Source organism: Liolophura sinensis, chromosome 12 (genome assembly GCF_032854445.1).
Source record: "Liolophura sinensis isolate JHLJ2023 chromosome 12, CUHK_Ljap_v2, whole genome shotgun sequence".
Classification (NCBI taxonomy): domain Eukaryota; kingdom Metazoa; phylum Mollusca; class Polyplacophora; order Chitonida; family Chitonidae; genus Liolophura; species Liolophura sinensis.
The window spans coordinates 20,802,653-20,822,546 of NC_088306.1; the positions used below are offsets into that span (position 1 = coordinate 20,802,653).

General features: G+C 40.4%; 1 protein-coding gene across 3 annotated transcripts in view; it reads left to right on the forward strand.

Annotated features, from left to right (window-relative positions):
- LOC135479890 (uncharacterized) overlaps positions 1 to 7,188 on the forward strand; it is a 192,754-nt gene extending 185,566 nt beyond the window's left edge. For all 3 annotated transcript variants that reach the window (XM_064759796.1, XM_064759797.1, XM_064759795.1), the window contains one exon: positions 5,366 to 7,188. In XM_064759796.1, coding sequence (XP_064615866.1) covers positions 5,366 to 5,595 — 230 coding nt within the window. In that variant the 3' untranslated portion in view covers positions 5,596 to 7,188. The remainder of the gene's footprint in view (positions 1 to 5,365) is intronic.
- Positions 7,189 to 19,894: the final 12,706 nt, after the last annotated feature.

Consider the following 19,894-nt stretch of genomic DNA (forward strand, 5'->3'; position numbering starts at 1 on the left):
TACAAATACTTGCCTTATGTATACGGTTAGCGCTTTTCGACTGCTTCGACGGTACATTGTCCATTTACAGAGGCCAGTCAATTTTGGCATTCGATGGAGATTTCAACTTCAGAAATTTACAATCCCCTGGCAGCTTCTTTGTGCAAGCGTCACAACTTAGTTTTACAATCAATTGTAAACTTAATTGTACGGCCACACCTGATTATAGCTTTGTGCCAGCGGACCCATATAATCTCTTTGTTACACCATATATCTTGCATTAGGCCTTGATTCTATCTGCTATTATCGGGAGTATCAAAGTTGTATCATATATAAAAGGCTTCTGCATAGCAAAGCCTGGTAGAGCAGCGACGACAGCAAGATAGGTGGCAATGGTAATTCGGCACGAGACAAATGTATTCCTGATTTTTTTTCTTATTTCAAAGGTGAATCACCGCCATACATATTACTCAAAGACATATTCGTATTTTCTCTGATTGCTAAACCCGATCGCTTGATCAAACTTCAGTAGATTAGCTGATAGAAAAATATATAAGATAATGTGACGATATATTAGTATGTGGAAAAAGATCACACATAGTGAGGAAAGGTAATTTTGACAATTGAGATAAGAGTGAAACGAAGTAACATGATGCATAAATAGATAAGAAAGGTTGTTCTGACATATAAAGGCTCCGTGATAACATGTACCACTAAATGATAGCTTGGGGATATACTTTAAAGGACAAGACAGCACCTGGCTAAAACATATTTCAGTCGAAAACAGGGTAGCCAAGCTGTCTAAAAAGTATCATACTTTATTCTTTTAAAGAGATTTCACCAAATAACGTATAGAACCAAATGACAATACTGCACAAATGGCTGGTGTGAATCGAGGAGGCTATCTTGAGTGTTTTATCCAATCAAATACAGTGCTATCAGGTTGCGCGACATAAGCTGTGACGTACCCATTCACACCATGAAATGACATATGATAACACACAGCTACCTCATAAGACATCATTTTGAGATCGCTTGCAACGATTTATTTACGCGTAGATGAAAGGCCATTTCACACAGTGAAGTGCGACAGATCTGTATCAATTACAAACCACCACAGATGTAAAATCAGTTGATTTACAAGCAGTGTAATACTCAACGACGGTATCACAAATTGTGTCAGACGGCAGCATTCTGTATCGGCCAAAACCGCATTCATCTCCCCAGTAAACCCTAGGCATACTTAGGCACGCTGTTCAAGTTATACAAATACATTTTTTGTCGTTCATGTTAGCGTTTAGTCAGCATTCAGTTGATAAATAACGAATATCAGAGTCAGTGAAATATTCATTAGGGACACAGAAGGTTTATGGGAATGAGAAGACGAGGTGCTTTGTCTGACGTCCGCTATCATTAGATCAACACTGCTTACATCTTCGAAGCCACCAGTACAAGATTGAAGCAGAAAGTCCGGCGACAGTCGCATGCCCGAGTCAGCCTCAGTGCGGCTTAGATTTACTTGCATTTGTGTCAGAATTGAGCATAAATCCTATTGCAATTTTCTAAACATTTAACAGGGGTTAAAATCACCAGCACAACCCCTCCGGAGGCGACGACCTGAACCAGAAATACCCCGGCGGTGCATCTGCAAGCTACTCTTAAGCTGTATAAATGACAGACTAGGCCTACTGTATGAGTTTAAGCTTTTAATGCCGGTTTAAGATATTTGGAATGGTAGTCTTTCAGTATACATAAACATTAGTCAGGTACTTTCACTTTAACCTGGACATGATTTTTGATAGCGTTGAGATACATTAACTTGGTGTTAGGAGCAATACAGATAGTATAATATGGCGGATAAAGTTTGTCAGATTAGTGCGGCCCGCTAAGGCTTTCAGTCACGTCCATGCAACACTTAAAGCATCCAATATCCAGGTTAAGTTAATGTTTTAGCCATGTTGACGTGTGTTGAACATAACTCTAACTGAAGCAAACTGAAAAAAGGCTGCATTTGAGCTGTTACGTGCGACCATTTATCATTTACTAGTATCACACTGCCGTCGCTACTCTCGTTTTACTCCCTGTACTATAAACCTTTTATCATATTTTAACGCGCTTGTAGCCAAAGTGTTTTAGTGTACTTAACTTAAAGCCACCGTTAGAGTATATTATTCTTAATGTCAAATGCCCATTTGAAATTAAACTTGATAAACCATTGCGTGAGGAGCGTCAATGAGGGTAAGGTATGAGATGTATACTCATTATCAATACTACTATTTAAGCATTTACATTAACTGTTAGAATAAAAAGCTACTTAGGTGAACTGAGAGGAGGCTGTACTCCGTTTTGCCTCTCTGTCACTCTCTATGTTGTACTCTTTTCTAATATATGAAAGATGGATGAACATCCTAATCAAACGTGAGACTGGATTCATAAACGTATCAGACTTTTCCAAGGTACTACACACCATTATAGACAAAACTGGATACACTGGCCAAGAAACAGTCAAATTGATTCACAAACAATATGTCACCATGGAATATGTCGCCTCAAGCAATATGTCACCTTGGCATACGTCGTGCCATGCAATATGTCACCTTGGAATATGTCGTCCCATACAATATGTCACCTTGGAATATGTCGCCCCATGCAATATGTCGTCCCATGCAATATGTCGCCCCAAGCAATATGTCACCATGGAATACGTCGTGCCATGCAATATGTAACCTTGGAATATGTCGTCCCATGCAATACGTCCCCATGGAATACGTCGTGTCATGCAATATGTCGCCCCATGCAATATGTCACCTTGGAATATGTCATCCCATGCAATATGTCATCCCATGCAATATGTCGTCCCATGCGTCAGCAGATTATCATTTTGTATCGCTTTGTAGCGAGACTGATGTTGGACATGTTTGCTGGTATCATAGATGTGGCCTTTCTGTGAAGTTGAAACAGAGTTTTACAGACCTGCAGAAGTAAGGCCGACCTCTGCCTCTAGCATCACCCATGCAATATTGCTCATTCAGGCATATAAACTTCTGTTTCGAGTAGATCAAAGGCAATAAATGTTTTATCAATATTATGAACAAAACAACAAAACTGTTTTTTCGCTTCGTCACATTCACACGACACATAGAGTTCTATCTTCTGCTCGACACATAAGCAAAGTGAAAGTAAACTTTTGATTGGCTAAAATTCTAGCAGATGATGTGAATGAGTTTTACGGTACACGTGGACGTCGCTTTCACAGCCTGCTGATTAACCACGTGATTGAATTTATCCAATCGTGGGACAGAATATGCAGGGTGTACAATCTGAAACATTGGGTCAGTTGACAGTTTCGTCAGCAAGGAAAGTAACACTGCAGTGGAATGTCAGTAGATTTGTATGTATCTTTACTATGCTGAAAGCATACGCCCGTGAATGAATGAATGAATGAATGAATGCTTGGGGTTTAACGTTGTACTTAACAATTTTTCAGTCATAGGACGACGAGGAGTCATTATTGTGTACATATACTGTGTCTGCTTGTGGATATGCCGCCACTGAGGTATCATGCTGAAGACACCAGACACGACACCCCACCCAGTCACACTATATTGACATCGGGCCAACCAGTCCTGTTTCCTCACTCTAACCTCTCAGTGCTAAGCGCCAAGCGAAGCAGCAGCAGCAAATATCATTTTAAAGTCTTTGGTATGACCCGACCCGGACTTCGAGACGGACGCTCTAACCATTAAACCTCCGATGCTGTACTTCCGGAGAAGGGCAGCTTTAACTTTTAGCCACCTGAATACTGACAATAACACCTGAAATGAATGATTAGGGTTTACGTCACCTGGACAATATTTCAACCTTATCTCACCGACACATACCGAAGACTGCAAAAACTGGAAACAATTGGATTCGAACCTTGCTCGTTATTGTTTTTTCTTTTATTGTGTTCATTTATTCATTCTTTATTCTGAACACATCCTCACGTATGCCTCATTACTCCCACGCATTGTACGAGTTGTCAATTTCTTTGTTAACCATAAGTAAACGTTGTGGGCGTTGAAGCAATTTCGGCGTCCCGTAGTGAACTGGCAACATTCTGCAAATAACTGAGTTTTTTTACAATGTTGCCATGACGCCAAAGGGTAGCAGCAGGGGTTGCCAATGACCCGGTTATCAGAAACAGTCATTAAACAGCTGAGCAAAACACCAAAGCCGTCGAGGGAAGTTTGCCTAACATATTGTGTTTTTTTTGTCTTCAAAATATAAGACACCTTAACATTTTGGAAGATTGCTCTGAAAGAAAACAACGAATTCACTTGTTTTCCTTCCCCCTAGAAATAGACACTCGGCAATTACGGACAGCTGCCAAAATAGAAACACAAGGTAAAACGTGGCATTTCAGTCTCTTGTTTACCGATGGAGGGTTTGTACAGCCCTGCCCCGTTCATCTTTATACTCCACTGCAAGGGTTGGTTTAACAAGCCTGTCTGCGGCTGTCTTCAACAAGGGTCAACCGAGTTGTTCGGAGACAGATCTGCCTTATTATGCTTATGGGTTATGTAACAAGGCAAATATTTCCCCTGGATCTGGTGAAGTTGTATACACCCGTCAGAATCCTTCATGGCCCAGGGTAGGCACCGGGTATGAGTCATGTATCATATCAGAACAAGACGGAAGAGGCACAATCGCTCGCGAGCACACACTCACACACACACACACACACACACACACACACACACACACACACACACACACACACACACACACACACACACACACACACACACACACACACACACACACATACACACACACACACACACACACATACACACACACACGCACACGCGCACATGTGAACGCATAACAAGCAGCACACTTTGTTACATAAATTGCACATTTGTCTGATACATTAATAAGTAGCTACTTGTACATGTTATTATAAATATGTCTATTATTCATAACTTATTCAGTGATCTGTGCAGTTATAGTCATTAGCCTGATACTCAGTAGACCTCGGTGTCCAGCACGTGTTTCATGATTGCCAAAGACTAAACCCTCTCAGATTTGATACTTCCTTGCCTTGGCAATTTATCGGTCAATCCGGTGTCGATACGTATGAATTGCTAGGATGTCACGTTTATTGTCATCGGCATAGCGTTCTTGTGAGGCAGCACTTGATATGTTGTCAATGGGTCGTAATTTGTCCAGGATAACCCTTACACTGACATGAAATAATACACCACGCAAACAGAAACGTCAGAAGCAACTGGCATGATCGAAATAAGCCCGAAAAAATCTCTTTTGATCAATCAGGTTTGAACTGATCTTGAACAGGCAGTCGGAAAAATTTAATATGAGATTTTTGGTCTTGCTGTTTCAGACTATAAGGAGTACAAGGTTGTCCATCAGCATATGTTCATAAACGACACGTCCTTAAGGATTATCATCCAAGCCGAGGACGACGATCCGAAAAACGTCGTGCTAGAGGACTGCAAGAAGAAGAAGGACCCTCTCCATAACATCGGCAGGTGTGAGATCAAACTGAACGCGGACGAATCCCAGATAATCGGCATTGACGTCGAAGGCGACATCGTACAGAGGAAAAGTTAGATCTAATGGGCTCAATGCTTTCCACGAACAATATTTCATGTCAAAAGACACCATTGTTTTAATATATTCATCAGAGCATCGCAACCATCACAGATAAATGGAATAATTCAAACGGTGAAGTCTCAACGCAAGCAGACTTCCGGTCACGTGAGATTTGGACCGACTTACGCAAAGTTTTACGAAACGGCCCCTTTTCTTATATGGACATTCTGTAGTCTCGCATTGTCTCGGGTGATCTCCTATTCGTCTTATACGATCGATATGAAAGACTGCGTAGTGCCAGCGACCTAAGAGTTGCAGAAGTGGGACTTAACACTGGTGGTGTCAGCTACTGAAATATTAAAATATTTTTAGAAGATGTATAGTACCTGGACTGACATCTCACATTGCTGGCCTACATGTACTCTCTTGGTAGTCTAATTTCTAATCGAACACTTACAAAGAAACGGCAAATAAATTGATGTGGATCAAAATTCTGCAATGTTAAGCTGAGAAGTGTCTACACGTGAGATCATCAAAAAAATAAAATTTACGCTTGTCGAAAGAAAGATTTGGTGGCGCGAGATTTTGTGAGAATTTGAGAGACCGAGGATTTTGGCAACGGAAGACACACATACAAACACACACCAACAGCTTCCATGGGTGATGGACCGTGTATATCCAGCAACACAATATGCCTGTGTTTTTATCTGGAATGTGATTTTTGAAATCTATTTATTCAAAGGGATGTTTCTTTTTTTTAATGTCAAATGTAGCATTAGAAACGATTGAATTATTGTACCCCTTCATAGGGTTAACAAGATCTATTGTTTTTAATTTTCGATGTATGCCTATACTCGTCGGTAGTGTTTCTCTCATTTTTGGCTCTACTAGCTTTAAGCCTGCTTTTCTTCTGATATATTGTAGTTGTATTGTTGTGTGTTCTTTATCAGCGAAAACACTGGGCGAAAACAAATTGTCTTATACATCCGTTTCCTATATAACTGTTGAACTATCACGAGGGTAACACTGCCAGCTAATTTCAGTATACCGTGATTGCCTTTATCGACCAACAGCAAAGGCAGATTCCACAAAGCTCCGATTATTGATTTAAATCAAAATTTAAAACTTCAATTTGTCGTATTTTAAATGTCAAACTATATCAAATATAGTCGTTGTCAAATCTGTCCTGGATGCGGTCATTATGGTATAGACAGGTTGTACAATATAGAACCCATATAGACCACTTGCTGTGGTACAAACATTCAAGGCAGTAATGGTATTAATCAATTTTATTCGCCACCAGTTCCACAGAGGTATGATTTTGAGGTTATAAACGATATCTAGGTTTCCCTTGGTTACATATGGGCCGATAGTGACCAGCAACCCTCACAGCGGATACCTATAGTACAAAGAAATTTTTACATAAAAAACAACGCCCATCTTTCTCTATGTCTACTTTTCTGCTTTTTGTCAATCTTTGCCAAGTTCAGAATGTGTACTACATGGGTCAAAAGAATGAAGACATTATAAGTTAGATCTGACATATTTTTATGAATAAATATTGTGAACTGTTTTTTCATATTTAAATAAAAAAATCCAGAAAAAAACAAACTTAAGAGCTTTTTCTTTCTTTATTTTAGTTCTGTTAAATTGTGCTAAGGTACAAACATATGGGTGAATTGACTTGAAAACTTGAAAATAATTCACTAGATAATTACTTATATTGTAGGGCTTTTCAAGAATTTTTGGAAAGCAAAATATTGGACAAGTACGAAGCTTTGCTGTTTGACTTGTCTGATTACAACTCCACATATGACGTATGACGGCTGACCGTGTCTAAAACTGTATTTACCTAGCTCAAGTCCATACAGAGTGCCTGTACATGACTATGTGGGGGAGCATTGGCTAATTCAAAATCTTGATGTTTGGAGTTTTTCGGTTTATCATGGAACAGTTAAGAAATAAAACCTTAGACAACACTTTGTTTCAGGCATAATGTCCTTTTCAGTGTCCGCTTCGGGACCGGTAGATCCAGGATCAATCCCTGATCGAGTTACACCTAAGACTTTAAAAGAGGAAGTTGTAACTTCCTCGCTTGGCGTTCAGCATGAAGGAGATAGTGCAACGACTAGTTGACCCGTATCAGTATAATGGCTCGGGCGGGGCGGCTTGCTTGCCTTCGGTAAGTCGTCTCAGTGAGGCAGCACTAAATAAAAGAGCGGTGGAAATCCGTCCTGCAACAAGGAGGCACATTACACGTACATGCACCCTAATGATTCCTTCGTCGTCATATGACTGAAAAATTGTTGAGAACGACGTTAAACCCCAAGCACTCATTCACTCACTCCTTTTCAGTGAATGAGATAGTTCGTCTGAAACTTGCCAGATGATGGTGATTTACCCCAGGCACTTTAGTTTCCTCCATCTATACAACGGACCGGCGTGAGCTTTAAGCGATTATTGTTGTCATCTAACGAATGTTTCCTCTGGCGTGTAGGCTAGAAGGTCTTTAGGGTGTTAAATTCAGTATTAATATCATACATGACCACTCACACTGACACTACACACATGACACCCCACTCAGTCACAGTATACTGGCACAAGATACGTGTCCCATTCAGTCACAGTATACTGACACTAGACATGTCCCATTCAGTCACATTATACTGACACTACAGATATGACACCCTACTCAGTCACAGTATACTGACACCAGACATGACACCCCACTCACTCCCAGCATATTGATGCTACAAACATGACACCCCACTCACTCCCAGCATACTGACATTACACACATGATACCCTACTCAGCTACAGCATACTGACATTACACGCAGTCACAGTATGCTGACATCCCACTCAGTCACAGTATGCTGACATCCCACTCAGTCACAGTATGCTGACATCCCACTCAGTCACAGTATGCTGACATCCCACTCAGTCACAGTATGCTGACATCCCACTCAGTCACAGTATGCTGACATCCCACTCAGTCACAGTATGCTGACATCCCACTCAGTCACAGTATGCTGACATTACACTCAGTCACAGTATGCTGACATCCCACTCAGTCACAGTATGCTGACATCCCACTCAGTCACAGTATGCTGACATCCCACTCAGTCACAGTATGCTGACATCCCACTTAGTCACAGTATGCTGACATTACACGCAGTCACAGTATGCTGACATCCCACTCAGTCACAGTACACTGACACTAAAGACGTCTCACTCAGTCAGAGTATACTGACACTAAACATAACATCCCACTCAGTCACAGAATACTGATATTACAGATCTGTCACCTTACCTAGTCACAGTATACTGACATTAAAGACAAGACACCCCACTCAGTCACAGTATACTGACACTAGTGACATGACACCCCACTCAGTCACAGAATACTGATATTACAGATTTGTCACCTCACTCGGTCACAGTATACTGACACTACAGACATGACACCATATTCTATCAGAGTATGCTGACACTACAAACATGACACCTGGTTCAGTCACAGTATACCTGACATTTCAGAGGTGACACACTGCTCGGTCATAGTATACTGACAACAGAGATAGCATCCCACTCATTCACAGTATAGTGACATTACACACATGACATCCCACTCACTTACAGTATACTGATACTACAACCTCATTCAGTCACAGTGTACTCTTACTAGAATTATCTCACCCCACTGGGTAAAGTACACGGACACACACATTTGACTGATATTAAACGTTGAAATCAATATTTATCATGTTTGGTTTATTAGTCCGGGAAACTCCATGTAAATTGTAGGTTATTAGACATCACTGGTCAAGGATTACTCAAATGCTGAGTTGTCAATACATTATATAAACTATCACGAGCCATGGAAAAGAACCAATGACCATCACCATCACCTGGTTTATGCCGACACAATATAAAAGATAACACAATATAAAAGAGATCAAGACCAGAGAAGCGATGACAGCGTGAGAGTCGCTAGAACGATCACAATAAGTCGGTGGAAACCGGCCTCTCGTTCGATTCACTTCAGTTTGAGTTTTGTTATAACTGTTCATGTAGACCGCTTTTAAACGAAGTACGCATCATCTAAAAGGCCACTGGCCCTAAAACGTTATTGTTTTAGGATCTGTCAAAAGACACCCGGTTTTCTGGTACCTGTAGTGATTATCATAACCGCTGTTGACCAATGAAAACTCTATAAGCTGAAACCCTTCGTGAAAGACTACAAATTTTCCCTGCTAGAAGTGCAGGTGTGCCTTCATTCATATTCATGATCATCACAGAAGTAAGATGTTGATCATTGAACACGAAATTAAGTAAATTTGTAGAGAAGCCGGTGTGCATTGTTTGTCCGAAATTCAGGTCTACGTATATATCGGAGATAAAGTGTACAAGGCACAAGTATATTCATCACGAAAAATATATGTTTATCGACCGAAGACAGAAACAGGGAAGCCCCTCTGCTTCACCGCGCTGTAGACTGTTGTGTTGGTCCAGCGGTATGAGACCTCCACTCGGAACCTGTCCTATAATTTGTGGTATACACTGAATCCCCAACTCATACTAAGCCTATGAGTTGAGATATGAAACAACAATCTGTTTCGGGATAGGGTTAATAGGTTTCATCGCATTGGTCATTGTGGATTAGCGGTTTCCAGATCTCCGTACAAGGATTTGCAGCGTGTTTTAGCAGGGGTTGGTCAACAGAGGTTGGTTCACGATACTTTTCTACATCGTGAAGACATGAACATATGCAGGTTAGACATTATTATGACTTCAATGGGCTTACTTAAAAGAGGTCATAAATAATACAGTTATTTATGAGTTTCCAGTTTCATTATGGAATCAACCAATTTGTAAGTTTTGAATGGACAGAAAAAAATTGTTGTACCGATGCTCAAGTTGGGGGGCAAATATTAATGGTTGAAATTTGTTTGTGTGTTTGTTTTACATGCTTGCTTTACACGGCCTGACAACAGAACTAACCGTTTTATTGCAGTTCTTGGCAACCCAGACAGACAAAGAACACATGCGGTCGTCATAAATCAGGACTGCTGCATCTGCGCATGCGAAGTCATTTGTCACTCAGGAAACGACAACTGTGTTTCCGGTTCGCCTGGAATGAATTATTGTGAGCTTAATTAAGTGAAACAGCATTAACAAATTACCTAAAGGAAGATAGCTAATGTTGAAAGCATCTGTAATTCTCGACAGACAACTTATGGTCTTGTTGATTGTTCGGTTCGCTTTTTTTGATCCTTTAAATTTGTTTGGTTTCTTTCATAAGTAACTGATAGACGGACTGCTTCCCTTACTTTGGGTGTCGTTGGCCTCATTGATAAAAGCGCCCACTAACCTAAGTTCAAACTTACTTTGTTCTTTCCCCAGTCCACATTGATTGAATTGATTTATTGATATATTGATTTGATTTGATGTAGTCCACGTAGACGGCACGGGTCATTTATTTGGGTGGAGGAAACGAAGAGTAGGCAATAACCCACAAAAATAAAACTTCGAAATATTTAGCAATAGAAACATTCCAAAATGTTGCAAATCTGTCTTGATAATTTCTATGTCACTACCAATGCAGTTCGTGAGTACCTTTGCCATGTCGATTTGATGGTTATCTTCTTAATAAAAGACTTACAGCACGGCGAGTAGTACCAGGCGACACAAACAACAGTGAGATGAATGGCAAATAGTGACAAGTAACCGATGAAATAGGGCCTCATATCAATAGAAATGGTTTTATGCTGTAACTGTTCGTGTAATTGTTCAAACTGTAGGAAATTACACACCCTCTAGCACCATGTTTTAAGCAGAATTAGGTAAAACAAAACCTTCAGTGGTGTTAATTGCAATTTATTAGACGTCAGTGGCCTAGACTTAACCAAAATGCTTTGTAGTTATCCTTAACATATATTATATTATATTAAAATACATTGCGTAACATGATACGCATTAACACATAGTGAACAAATGCATAAATGGTTGGGAAGCGATACCTCATGATACACATTAACACGTAGTGTTCAAATGCATCAATGGTTGGACAGCGATACCCCATGATACGCATTAACATATAGTGTACAAATGCATAAGTTGTTGGACAGCGACACCCCATGGTACGCATTAACATGCTGTGTAAAAATGCATAAATGGTTGGAGAGCGATACCTCAGTATATGTATTAACATATAGTGTACAAATGCATAAATTGTTGGAAAGCGATTCCTCATGATACACATTAACATGTAGTGTTCAAATGCATAAGTTGATGGGAAGCGATACCCCATGGTACGCATTAACATGCTGTGTAAAAATGCATAAATGGTTGGACAGCAATACCTCAGTATACGTATTAGCATATAGTGTACAAATGCATAAATTGTTGGAAAGCGATTCCTCATGATATACATTAACACATAGTGTACAAATGCATAAGTGGTTGGGAAGCGATACCCCATGGTACGCATTAACATGCTGTGTACAAATGCATAAATGACTGGAAAACGATACACCATGATATACATTAACATGTAGTGTACAAATGCTATATTTTTGGGAAGCGATATATCATGATACGCATTAACATATAGTGTACAAATTTCATAAATGGTTGGACAGCGACACCCCATGATACGCATTAGCATATAGTGTACAAATGCATAAATGGTTGGACAGCGACATCCCATGATACGCATTAACATGCTGTGTACAAATGCATAAATGGTTGAACAGCGACACCCCATGGTGCGCATTAACATATAGTGTACAAATGCATAAATGGTTGGGCAGCGATACCCCATGATACGCATTAACATATTGTGTACAAATGCATAAGTTGTTGGGAAGCGATACCCCATGGTACGCATTAACATATAGTGTACAAATGCATAAATGGTTGGGAAGCGATACACCGTGATACACATTAACATGTAGTGTACAAATGCTATATTTTTGGGAAGCGATACACCATGGTACGCATTAACATGTAGTGTACAAATGCATAAATGGTTGGAAAGCGATACACCATGATACGCATTAACATATAGTGTACAAATGCATAAATGGTTGGAAATATTCCTAACTATTCCATAGAATCATATCTGTGCTTCTTTTTGCATGATTCCGTCCTAATTGCGTGCTATATATATACCCTACATATATTCTTAGTACTTTGATGGTTTGTGTTAAACGTCGTTTTGTGAACTGGCTTTGCCATTATTAACCGGGAACGTCCATACTGGTTTACGGCTGGTATACGAATGCCTGTTTAGATGCATAGATCCCATGTCTGTAGGAGTTTTTATTTTCGCATAGAAGATCTTAGTTGTTTTGCGGAAAATGGTTTACTGTTAACATAAGCCTATCAGCCAGTCCAGTAGAGGATGTCTGTAAAGCATCTTGGGTATATCTGTCAGATCTCTTATGGCAGAATTACCCAACCTTTACAGGTCGGAAATTGGTCCTTGGATTTTGATAACCGGATTTCCTTATCTTCCTGAGACACAAAGAGATGGGAGCCTCCTATCAATTGCGCAAGGTATGGAAGAATCACTTAGACCAATTCCTCAGCTCTTTTCTTGTTTATTTACAACGTCCTCTTGCCCCGAGGGGTTGGGTAATATCGTGCCTATCTATCTAAACACCATAGCTTATTTTTCAATAAAGAAGCTTTTGCCTGGCCTGGTTGGCCCTCCGTGTTTGTTTCCTGGGGCCGATTCCGTGTTTTGAGGAGACGAGTGGCTGGAGAATTACAGAGGAATCGCCGAGGGCCGATTCCTGTGATCATGCGACTAAACACGCCTCTGGCTTCTCTTTAAACCAAAACGACGACGAGGTTTTACAGGTAACCGATATACACGGGCTGTCGCTCTGTTTTGCTTTAGATATACCGTATTCCGGAGAATCTAACACTTCCAAGAGGCGTTACGTTGTGAGGAGGCCAGGCTGAGTTCACGGCCGAGTTCTGTGCCATGTCTCACGACTCTTAGTTTACAAACAATCAAGACAAGAGATATACCAGTCAGGTATTATCCAACCTGATTGATTGGAGATGATACTAGAGCAAAATGCTATTTACCACACGTAGGCCTCCTGGGAATGGCGAGCAAAACGAACATCTGCAACAACGCAGCAAGATCGCCACGTTGAATACATGATCAGTTGCAATCAAAGAGCAACTGAGATACATATCTCAGTTGCCATCAAAGCGTAACTGAGATACATATCTTAATTCACGCCAACTTATAAACAAGACTGTGCAAAATTTCGATACTGACTTAATTCGTTCACCTAGAAATCTCCTTAAAACTCTTCTCTTTTTCTCTCTCAGGGAATCCGTCCTAATTTCTTAATGAATATACTTTCTTTAGTTATTTGGTGGTTTGGGTTAAACGCTGTGTTGGAAATTGGCCTTGTGATTATTGACATGGAACGTCCAGTTTAAATGACGTCTGATATACGAATATCTGTTTCGACGCATAGATCCAGCAGACAGAATTTTTTTTTTTTTAAAAATTTGATTGCTTGTTTGATACATGGAGGAGACCGGAATACCCACAGCCACCGCGTCGGCGGCCTAATGGTCAGAGTGTCCGCCTCGGGCTCGGGAGACCCCGGGATCAAAACCGGATCAGGCTTTACAAACCTCCAGACTTTAATGTATACATTACTTTACATTGATTAGAAGAAAACACTTAAATGAGATAAACTGACAATAGACTGTATTTCAATGGTTATGTGTGATCATATGACAGTTATCACGCAATCATAGTATATTTATGTATTTATTTGATTGGTGTTTTACGCCGTACTCAAGAATATTTCACTTCTACGACGGCGCCCAGCATTATGGTGGGAGGGAAACAGGCAGAGCCCGGGGGAAACCCACGACCATTCGCAGGTTGCTGACAGACCTTCCTACGTATTGCCGAGAAAGAAGCCAGCACGAGCTGGACTTGAACTCATTCATTGGTGAGAGGCTCCTGGGTCATTACGCTGTGCCAGCGTGCGCAGTTACAACTATTGCTGCATTACTCTTTAATGAGTTTATATGGCATACTTAGCCCTTAGCTGTTGTCCCCTTGGCCGTTGGTCTACATTAACTTTGGCCTCACTGTGATTTAAACATTTCGCCTTCTATAACAGCAAGGGGCTTACCCTAAAGAATTTTTGCGACGAGGCAGCCTTTTCCCTGTCAGTCGTCAACCAAACTGAACGTTACAGGCAGGTAATCGTATGATCAATTCAGTGATGATGGAAAGAGGCAAGACATTTGTTAAGCGGCTAAATTTAATCATTATTCTGTAACATCCTGGTTTATAAGTTGTGATTAATCGGAATATGTTTCTTTACTTCAATTTGACTGGAACTGTTTTATTCTAGCTATTTTATTCAACTGGGTGCATATGAAGCCCACAGCCCCGGGCTAAGCTAAACTAGACAGTTATGAAGCAGAAAAAAAAACTACTGTCACCGTCGTTTAAATTAAACTGACGTCCCAACTGGACAAGGGGCTCTGAATCGGATAAAACAAAAGAATTTAAACCGTGCAAACGCTAAAGACTATAACCACTGCTTGGCTCCCGTCCATGCCCACACCCTTGGGTGTATTTTCTACAGGTACGTTTTTTTTTACTCCTGGGTGAGTCATTGAGGCATCTTCGTCTTTGGGTGGAGAAGGAAACGTCTTATTTATTGACTTCTTTCTGTCTGATCCACAACAACAGGTGAATTGCAAGGCAATGCGTTTATGAGCTGACCTACTTGATGGTTGCAAAACTCCAATGTCGACGTAACAGGGCACGTTTAGCGAGATTCCAGAAAACATCGAACGGAAAAGTATATAGACAAAATCGTTCTGGGCTGCATTGTATTACAATGGGATTGTATGTTAAATGTGATGACAACACAGCATTTTGATTTATTCTAGATCAATGTCGTCTAATCACTGCAATTTTATACCTAGTTCTGCTTAAACCATGGTGCTAGGGGCGTGTAAATTGCTACTATTGATACATTTACATGAACAGCTGGAATAGAACCCTGACTGAAGTAAATTAACTGTCATCGGCTACGTGTGTCCATTATTCAGCTCTCACACTGTCGTCGCTGTTCTGGTTTTACTCTCTATACTGTACATCTATCACATTGTCGTTGCCGCTCTGGTCCTACTCTCCGTGCTTTACGTCTTTAATTATATTGATTTCACTCTTGGTATATAAGTATGTATGCTAGAGGTTTTAGGTTATACTTCACAATTTGCCATATGGCGACGAGGAGTCATTAGCTGTGTCATTAACTTGTGTCTTCTTGTTGTGGGACGAGTCCATGCCGCCAAAGTGCAGCCGCCACTGAAGTATCATGCCGAATACCATTTGGAGGACATAAAGTACATCTGGAGTATATACAGCCCGCAATTCTTTTGGGGGCTGTTTCTCAAAAGCGGTCGTAACGTTACGCCGGTTGAAAGTACAGAGACGTATGCCGTCAGTATGTGACGTCATGATGATTGGACCGGCATAACGTCACAACACCTTTGAGAAACAACCCCTTCAGTTTTCAAGACACAACCTGCGTGGGCAAACCTTATTCTGTCAGTAAACTGACGTTAGCTATGATTCACACTCTAACCTTTCAGCCAAAATACTGGGAATATTTTGTCGTAGTTTATTGTGTGTGTGTTTTTATTCTTGTCTTAAACTATAAGAGTACGTTGGTTATTGGATTTCGTTGTCAACACCTTATTTTTCGAATTCGAATATGAAACATTTCGGACGTCGGCTTTACTTCTCTATTCATTAATCGTTAAGTGCTAAGTGTTTACCGATACAGACATCTTGAAAAACCGCACGACTTGTGTGTGTGTGTGTGGGGGGGGGGGGGGGGGGATAAATACCAGATATTGGGGGGGGGGGGGGCAGTGGTAAGAAAATGTACCTGGAAATACTGATTAACATAATTTCGTCACTTAGCGTTGCAAAATAAAATTTCACCTTGACATTCAGCTTGAAAGCTTTTTTATACATCTCATTTTCTCTAATTAAAAACTTTTCATATAATATCACTATAAAGTATAGAAACAGGATTGCTTTAGGGAATCATCGCGAATCCATTTTGTGCTTCTGAGTGAGCTTGAAGAATGTATAAATAATCCTACAAAGAATGTAGCAGAACCCTTTTTATTAAGAGAGAGACACACGAAATTTGACGTGAACGCATTCACACAGATGGAAGCTGCGAAGAACTCAGCGTGAAGTTCTCGGATGAGTTATCTCTTTTCTAGTCGAGGCACGGGTCTTAAATCATAAAAAGGTCGGCAGACTTTTGTGAGGAACATGAAGATCTCTGCCAGTTTAAAAGACTTCTTGTGTTTTGCTGAGATACCTGTTGTCGGAAGTTGTTTATCAGAAAGTATACACTGGCACTTTTGACCCCAGCTTCATATTTTACCCACGACATGCACTGGCAAATAGACGTGTCTGGCGGCGAGCCCATCGGTACAAGGGGTTTTAGTCGTACAGATACAACGATTTCAGAACGGAGAATACGGTTGTATTACGTTTGCAAATCTGTCACGTACAAATAGTGAAGAATTCCTATGGGCCCATAGCTGGCCGTGTGGTATAACGGGTTCTGCTCGTCCATATACCTGACCGCCGTTGAATAAATGAAATACGTGTGAGATCGACATAACACTGCTCTTCAATAACGTACAATTTGCATAAAGCGAAAGAGCTATGTAAGACAGTAGAAGAGAGGAGATTAGTTGCATTTACATTTACTGAATAATCCTTTATATTCACTCTGGCTTTTAGCCAACCAAGTTTAGTCGGAAACGCCACCCCCTAATCATGCTCTGTAAACCAATCAGCGGAATGACCACCGCGCATTGCTAGAATCTCTGAAAAACAAACTCGACTCAACATCCCTACAACGTACGTAACGCCAATGATGCTTCTCATATTTTACTTTTTTACGTTTAAAGTAGCTCGAAAAAAGTTTAACAACTGTTTCCTCCTAAAGCTAATAGCCACTTGAAAACGTTAAAGATAAAAGCGAAGACGATTTACGAGTGCTGTGAGACACACCTAAACATCAAGAAACCTTGGTTAGAGTTTCAGTTTTTATCATCGCGAACTGGCTAAGCACTAAGTAAACGGCTAATTCTGTACACAGTATATAGCGCGTCATGTTATTTATGACCAGGTACTTACTTTTTATCGCGGTAATGTACAGGACAGGGCAGCTATTTGCATCCCCCTATCTTGACAATGTAGATGAGTTAGATGCAGAAAAACTGACCATAAATATGACAAGGGTCAAAAATTATATATAGTGTCATAAACATCTGAGACCTTAATGGCTGGGCCAGAAACGGACAGAGCAAAAACCCAATTTCTGGACAAGCGTTTATCTTATATGCTAAAAATGTGCTGGAATTTAAGAGGCTTGGCATTGCTTCTTCAAATGAGCTGTGTTACATGTAAGTCTACACATGCGCAATCCCTGTAATTCGCTTTAAAGATTTGCCTTCAAATCGAATAGTGCTCGAACACTGATTGGATCTTACTGCCAAAGAATTAAAGCGTATACTCAAGTATAATGTCTGCTAAAATGGCCTAAAATGGCTAAGAATTCACATCCAAATGTCTCAGAGCCCATACATTAAGGGACTAAAATGGCCTCCGGACATGGATTGTTTTCGGACGGAAATGTATGTTTAGAAAATGGTGTAAAATGCTAACTAATAAGTACATAAGTATTAGTAAAGCACCATGTATCGTTTGCAGAATATGGCTTCCCGGTACAGTCACTATTGTTTCTTTTCAAACATCACATTAAAATTAGCGTTGAAGTAAACTACCTCTTTTACCTATTCTTGCTTGCCAAGGGATACATTTAGTTAAATTGATGAGATCATACAGCATCCGGCCAGTCAACGTTTTCTTGCTTGTCTTGGCTGTTCTACGCAACCTTCGCGTCAAAGTAAATAGCTGCTTCCATAACTCAATCTAGAACATTTACAAGTGTAACAAAACACGCAGTAGATCATCATCAACAGGGGAGAGCACTGAGCTGCCCGTCCCCTTCAATTTACGTAATACATAAGCCATCATGGCCTAACCTGACATGGAGTATTTCGAAAAAAAAAATCCACTATGTATACAGAGCTTAGCCTGGAAAAGTAGAGGTTTCCCTGCTTTACCATATCAGATGTCAAAACTTCGTCATTGCGGAAACTTTGTGTTTTGTTATTTTGCGCCTGTATAATTTAATTTGACCCTAATCACTATAGTCTGTGATTGATCCCTATCTTTACAATGGCGATTTCTGGGCGAATCTGTAATGTAATACTAATGCCATACTAGAGAAAAATGGTCAAGGTACCCCTCGTCGGAATGAAACAAAGATAAGGATATGATCCACCTCGAAAATAGGGTAATTAGCTTTAGGATTCAAATTAATAAGTAAGACGGTAATTAGCTTTAGGGCTCAAAATTAATAAGTAAGACGGTAATTAGCTTTATGACTCAAATTAATAAGTAAGACGGTAATTAGCTTTAGGAGTCAAATTAATAAGTAAGACAGCTTATGTGAAACACAATGAAAATGGGACCACGCCTCGGGGGTGCTAATTCCAAAAGTAATAATCCTGGTTTAGATAGGCATACAAATATTAAAGATTACAACATAGACAGCAAAACCAGAGCAGCGACGACAGTGCGATAGTTGGCAAATGGTCACACGTAACCGGTGAAGTTCGGCATCTTGCCAATGCTTTTCGTCTTTTTGTAGCTCATTCTTACATCTTATAACTGTAGTGCCGGTGATTACGACAAATTACAAGGGATAAATGCCAGCTATGGCCCTGATTAAACCAGAACCAGAAATTGGTCAATAGACTGGAACTTCTATGCTAATGGATAATTTGAATTTTATGGCTTTTTAGGTCGTTATTGAGTGATTTAAAGCCTGGCATCGAATCAGAGTAAATGTTTCCCCGAGGGTTCCTTAGTTAACGTAACGATTCTCGCCATGTTACATTATTTCGCCTACATGCCTTACACTAATCTCTCCGACATGGTTTGCTATCGGATGTCGTAAGTTGTCTGTTGGAGCCATCCTGATAACCCCGTTATCTGAGAAGCGGCCTCGTCACGTCTCGTGTTTCCACGTCCTCAACGAGAATCCCTCACCGGCTGCTAATGAGAGCCATTTATCTTCAGCAGCGCGCTGCTAGGCTCGTGTTGCTAAGCGAGGAAACACGTGCTTTAACGAGAATAACGTGCGGA